The 6,833-nt window shown below is 40.3% G+C and overlaps 1 protein-coding gene across 3 annotated transcripts in view; it reads left to right on the forward strand.

Moving 5' to 3' along the window:
* The window catches only part of Timm21 (translocase of inner mitochondrial membrane 21), a 9,829-nt gene extending 8,244 nt beyond the window's left edge, over nucleotides 1–1,585 (forward strand). The window contains exons 4-7 of one of the 3 annotated variants that reach the window (XM_008850666.3): nucleotides 732–805; nucleotides 894–999; nucleotides 1,117–1,145; nucleotides 1,292–1,585. In XM_008850666.3, the coding sequence (XP_008848888.1) occupies nucleotides 732–805; nucleotides 894–999; nucleotides 1,117–1,145; nucleotides 1,292–1,316 (234 nt within the window). In that variant the 3' untranslated portion in view covers nucleotides 1,317–1,585. Of the gene's footprint in view, nucleotides 1–731; nucleotides 806–893; nucleotides 1,000–1,116 lie in introns of all 3 variants that reach the window. The other 2 variants (XM_008850665.3, XM_008850664.3) reach the window with 2 other exon arrangements.
* The last annotated feature ends 5,248 nt before the right edge of the window (nucleotides 1,586–6,833 follow it).

The following is a 6,833-nucleotide window of genomic DNA, read 5'->3' on the forward strand; positions in this document are numbered from 1 at the left end:
ATATTAAAACAGAAATAGTTTTTACCTGGTTTATTTTAACTTTGTTATCTTTACTTGGCTTTTCTTTCTCTACTGTGTTTAGTGATTTTAAAATGTCATTTTGACCTCATACCTTTTAATATTAGACCTCACTAATAATTTCCCTTCAAGTATTAATCCACTTTATCTTAAATGTTAGTGTCAGTAGAGAAGTATTTGGATGCTTTGGATTCTTTTATTTTTTACCTGGTTTATTTTAACTTTGTTATCTTTACTTGGCTTTTCTTTCTCTACTGTGTTTAGTGATTTTAAAATGTCATTTTGACCTCATACCTTTTAATATTAGACCTCACTAATAATTTCCCTTCAAGTATTAATCCACTTTATCTTAAATGTTAGTGTCAGTAGAGAAGTATTTGGATGCTTTGGATTCTTTTATTTGCAAATTTTGTAAAGGAAGCGGAATCAGCTTCACTTCAGCCCACATCATCTTGAAGCTGCAGTTGGTATACTCTGCAGTGACCTCCTTCTGTCCCTGTGCACAAATTGATTTGTTTAAGCTATTTATAAGGTGACTTCTATATAAAACACCTTTTTCTAGTTTTCTCGTTATTCAAGTCACTATTTTTTTTAAGGGCCTAAGTCTTACTGATAGATTGCAAACAAGTAATTAAATCACTTGATTATCAGAAAATATTTCCATGGAACCATGAAGAGAATCCCACTAAATAAGTATTGTTTCTCTTCTACAGGTGATTGGTGTCTTTGGTGAGCCCGTTAAAGGCTATGGGGAAATGACAAGACGTGGGCGGAGGCAGCATGTCAGGTACCACAATCTCCTTGAAGCTGGAAAATTTTCGGATAATTTCTAAATAAAAGGAATTCAGACTCACATCTTTACATTTTCTTGACAGTTTTATTGAGTACGCAAAGAATGGGCTAAAGCGCATTCGTGTGAAATTCTACATTGAGGGCTCTGAACCAGGGAAGCATGGAACAGTGCATGCAGAAGTGGAAGAGGTGTGACAGTCATGGGTCATGGGGGGCCATAAGGGTTGGTGGGGGTCAGTGGTTCTGAGTGTAATGTTACTCGGGCTCTAGAAAGGAAAATAACATCTACAGGTACATATTTTTCAGAACCCAAAGAATGGCCAGTTTGAATTTCGGTATGTATTTGTGGAAGTGGATTCTTATCCTGCAAGACCAATTGTCATTGAAGATAATCGATCTCAGATTAACTCAGAGAGTTAAGAGAATGGAGCCAGGTGTGGAAGGATTCAGCCTCACTGTGATCTTCACCGTTCTCTTCCAGAATCTGTTCAGAAGAACAAGACTAGAAAAAAGCATCACACACAAAGTGAGTGGAATAAAAGAGTTTGTGTGTTAAGACAAACCAAATTGGAGATTTTTCTTGTGAAAAATCATGGAATGGAGCCATTTTACAGTATCATGTTGAATTGTCAATCATGATGGTATTTCAGCTCTACTTTCATCATGAGAATTTTTTGTTACTGAAATTTATACATCACGTAAATAAAACATTTCAGTATTTTATGCTTTTTAATATATGATTTTTAAACAGCATGCAGAATAAAGTTAAAACTATCAAAAAAGATGTCCAAAGCATCGTCCCTTCATGTACTTTGGTGTGTGTTTGAGATAAGATTTGAAAATATTTGCGAACTGCAGTGAACCAGATGATGAATACATCCTGGGTAAGTTGTATACACTGCATGATCTCAGGAATCAATCTGTGTCCCCTCCATGATCAGGTCACTGGACACAGTGAGACAGTGCACACTCCACAGTCCGGAGAATGGCTCACTCCATCTCTGCTAGTAGATGTGTGGGCCTGTGCAATTACCTCAACATCATCGGACCTTAACCATTCCATGGTTAGTTTCAGTGACTGGGAAGAATGGCAGACATGTATCTAGGACCATCAAGGCACCATGGCATTTCCACCCCCCTCAGAACTTAAACTGATACTTTACACTCTCGAGACAGGCATGGAACTGTAAGTGAGTTGCTTAAATATACAGGAGGCTCATTTAAGTGTTATGTGTTTGGACAAACCCTAATTTTACAAACTTGCATATTTTGTAAATATAAAAAATTTCACAAGAAAAATCTTTAGTTTGGTTTGTCCAAACATATCAAAACAAGCCAAGTGTGCACACAACTTTAATCCCAGCACTTGGGAAGCCTAAGCAGAGGCAGGCAGATCTCTGAGATCCAGACCAGTCTGGTCTACACAGTGAGTTCCAGGCTAGATGGGGCTATAGGGAGACCCTGTCTCAGAAAAACAAACAAAAGAAACATATTAAAACATAAAAAATAAACTATTGTATTTGAAGCATTTTCTGGCTGTTTGTTAAAAAGTGGACTTCCTTTAGAGATCCTGTTCACATAACTAAAGTATTCTGTGCAGTGGGCAGGTGTGGAGCCCAGATGAGGTCTGCCCACTGTTAGATTTTTGGAAAATAAAAGGAAAGATAACAGGAGTAGGAGACAAGAAATCAGAGCCAGACCTGCGACAAGCAAGGAATATAGCTTCCTTTATTCAAAGACAGTGAGAGGTAGAGGCTGTCTGCGGGAACCAAGCTTCTACAACTAGACAAACGGGGGGTTTTATACCAGGGTTGTGGGACACAACTACACTTAGTTGGGGTCAAGTTAGTGCCTGGGCTTAAAGGTCTCCTCAAGATTATTTACCCAGGAACTGGCAGGAATGTTATCGCTGCCCTTAGAGGAGGCAGGTGGGCTCCACAAACATTTCCTCTCAGGCCTGGGAGTGACCAACTGATAAGGGATGAACAGAGCCAGGTCTTTAATCTATAGCTGTTAGGTCACTGGGGGAACTTTGTACTTTTACAATTTAGAGAATTTCGGCCACTCTGATGGTTTTTATACCTTTATGGCTTCCTCTAATGAAGCTCATGGTTTTTCTGAGGTTTGCATATTCTATCACCCACCATCTCTTTCCCCGGGAGTTTCAGTGTGGGTTTTCCCTAGCTGGTATTTCTTCCTTCTTCAGAAGTGGTGAAGGCTACCATGTATGTTCTTGAGGTGGCAGCATATTCAGGAAAAGGTTTCCCAGCTTAGTTTATCTTCTTAAGTACTTGATTTTTTTTATATGTTATGCCTCCATGTGTGTAAGTATGCCCACGAAGGACAGAAGAGGGCATCGGATCCCCTGAAATTAAAGTTGTAGACGGTTGTTAGCCACCATGTGGTTGCTGGGATTCAAACCCAGGTCTTCCGCAAGAACAGCCAGTGCTCTTAACCACTGAACCATCTCTCCAGCCTGTTACTTGATTTTTTTAGTTTACTTGCCTCAAATATTTTTGAACTTTTTCTTTAAGATGGAGTCTTGCTAAATAGTCCAGGCTTAAACTCTTGCTCCTCCTGCCTCAATCTCTTAAATGCCGTTATTAACAAGCGTCCACCACTGCCCCAAGTTTAAATGATTTTTCTCTGAAATTTTTCAAACTTTACTATGGAAAATGCCACAGCGGAGCTCTTATCTCCCTGATATAACACACGTTGATTGACTACGTGAGCTTGTAATTTAGGCTTCATCTAACCAATTTTTGTTGGCCCTCCCAGTAAAATACTCATTTTCTGTGTTGTTACCACCCTTCACTAAGATAACAAGTAGCAGGCTGAGAAGTTCTGCTTGCCATTCTAAACTAAAAAAGAAGCAACCCTGTACCTCATAAGCCTCCCCAACCTACCTGGTAAAGTTGGCATCTGAGGCCAGGTGAGGTCTGCCTCAATAGTTTGGTTTAGGTCCATTCACTTTTTCTGTGTTCATCTGGACTGACTTCCCACTTTATGCCCATTTCCCTTAAGTTCTGAGTTTATTGACATATATAATGGAAACTTTTTTTTTTTTTTTCAAAAGGAAAAGGCACTCTGTGCTCAGGGTTCCTATGTATAACCATAGGAAAAGGTATTGTGTAATTCTTCACATCTTTTTTCTATCCTGAATGTTAAATTTTCTTTTTTTGCTTTTTGTTTATTTTGTTTTATGGGACTGGGTTTTGCTATATAGCCCAAGCTGGCCTCACAATCTGAATCCTACCTCTGCCTTCCAAATGCCAGATCACAGGCATGTGCCAACCTGCCCAGAAAAAAAAAAAAAAAAAAAAATTTAAAAACAGCTTTTAAATCAGATTCTGGCATCTCTGTCTAAAGGTGTACTTGTCTTTTCTCTAAGTTTAGCTGTGAAATCTAGAGGCCACATCTGACTGCCTAGCATCCCCCATCTGCTATTTTTTATCAGTTAACAAATAACTCAGTCATTTTCTTCAAAATTAAGTGTGGAAGATTGAACAGTAGAATAGAATTGAAGACCCAGATAAAAATCCACAACCCTTCAACTAATTTTTGACAATGATGCCAAAAATACACATTTGTGAAAAGACAGTATCATCCACAAATGCTGAGAACACATGCAGAAGAATGAAACTAGATGTCTCACACTCCAGATTGATCAAACACTTCAACTTAAGGACTGGTACTCTGAAACTGCTAAAGAAAAAAGTAGGAGTACAGATCAGTTTAAAGGCATAGAAGGACTTTCCCTCCAGTAGCACAGGGAATAAGACCAGCAATCAACAAATAGGACCCCATGAAACTAAAAAGTTTCTGTACAGCAAAGAAAACCATCAACTGAGTGAAGAGGCAGCCTACAGAATTGAGAGAAATCTGCCAGCAATACATCAGACAGGATTAGTGTGTAAAATACACAACTCAAAATACTAAATACCAAGAAAATAAGCAGCTCAATTGAAAATGGGCTATGGAACTGAACAGAGTTCTCAAAGAAATACGAAGGCTAACAAATTTTAAAAAGTGTTAGCATCCTTAGCCATTGGGAAAACCTAAAACTACTTTGAGATTCCATCTTATCCCAGTCAGAATGGATAAGATCAAGAAAACAAATGACAGTTACTGCCAAGGAGGTGGGAAAAGAGGTACCCTTACTCATTATTGGTGGGAGTGAAAACTGGTGCAGTCACTGTGGAAATACGTCTAAAGGACTGTATATCCTATTACAGAGATAATTTGCTCATCCATGTTCATTGCTGCTCTATTCACAATAGCCAGGAAGTAGAAACAGTCCACATGTCTATCAACTGATAAGTGAATAATTAAAATATGGTACAAATACATGAAGAATTTTATCCAACTCTAATGAAAAAGTTTCAGAAAAATAGAACTGCTAAAAATCATACTGAGAATAAATGCCACATTTCTCATATGTAGATCCTTCCAGTCTTAGGTAACTGACTTGGAATACCCTAGAAGCTAGGTAACTGGAGAGAGGCCCTTGGGGAGGTAGAGAAAGATTTCAAGGGAAGGGGGATAGGCAGACACAAGTAGTATGGAGGGAGAATGGGGCAAGGCTAAGCAGGGAGGCGATTAGAAGAACAGGGCAAGGAGGATGTAGGGTAAAAAAGGGTGTTTGAAAAAGCCATGTGAAAGCATACTGTTTTAGAAGTTTATATGCATACTGGTTTTTTATATATATAAATTACCCTTTATCAGGGGATAATGCTGCCTGATGCCATAGGTTATCAAATATAAAGCCCAGTGCCAGATATACTTCCTTTCAAGCTGTTGGTCAGGGGTATCCCAGAGACTTCCAAAACAATACAGGCTATTTCCTTTGTCTTGATTGCCCAGCAGAACTTGGTAAAACCCTATTGCTGAAAACACTGCATACTTGGATTATGGAACATGGAGAAATCAAGGTGGTACTGGCTTCAAAGCTTTATCCCTTCTAGCTAGCTTCCATAGTGCTGGAAGGTGCTATATAGTCTACTGAGGGAGAAAAGTCATCCATAGTCTTACCTACCTGTGAACCCCGTGAGCTACAATAACAACTGGCTTGGCAAGATTTTCCCATTGGTGCAATAGTGACATGAATGTTAAGGGGGTAATCACCCACTTTCTGATTGAATTTAAAACCCACTCACATGACAGAACTTGTGTCTGGTACTGTAAACCTGGCCAAGAACCCATTGTTGGGTAGATCATAGATCTCCCCTAGGGAAGAACCTCCCCAATCTTTTGTTAAATGAACATAGTATCTGTCTCCCAATTGGCTAGTTCCTCCAGTGGGCGGGGCCTGACGTGGAGCATAGACTACAAAGGGGCTGCTGGGAGCCATCTTGGGACAGAAGCCAGGAGCTGCAGGTAGCAGTGTGGTGTGGGGAACACGCAGCCAGCCACAGAAGCTCAAAGAGAATGGACTGACTCTTATGGACCTGGGGCAAGGTCCCTGGCCCCTGAGGCATGAGCGAATGCTAGCAGGGACTATGGTAGTTATGGCGCAGTCTGATATGGTGGGCTCTGAGCCTCACCACCAGGGGTGCAGAGCTAGGCACTGGGTACTCATTCCTTTGTAAGTTAATAAATGCACATAAAATATATTATATGGTTTGCCTGATCATGCAGGAAACCCAGAGGGAATTTGGGTGACCAAACTGGTGCAGTCCAGCCAGATAAAGGAACTACAGCCTTGGGGATGTGGGCCTCAGAAAGCTGTGTTGTTCCTGCTGCCCCTGTGGTGGGTCACCTGGGTTCTGAGTCCCAAAACCAGGAGAGAAGCTAATCAAAACCCATATGCTTAATGGAGTTAGGGATAGTCATATGGGTTGTGCAATGGATCACAAAATCTGTAACTAAAAAGAGGCCAGCCATGCAGAAGAGCGGGCCACAGCTATGTTGTAAATGTAGGGCTATGTTGAGGGCATGTGAAGATTTGTTAAAGGTTACCCAAAGGCTAGAAAATCTTTTACCTGCTCTGGACCCAAAAGGAATGCCGAGAGAGAGAGAGAGAG

Source organism: Nannospalax galili, unplaced genomic scaffold (assembly GCF_000622305.1).
Source record: "Nannospalax galili isolate Female #2095 unplaced genomic scaffold, S.galili_v1.0 scaffold243, whole genome shotgun sequence".
NCBI lineage: Eukaryota > Metazoa > Chordata > Mammalia > Rodentia > Spalacidae > Nannospalax > Nannospalax galili.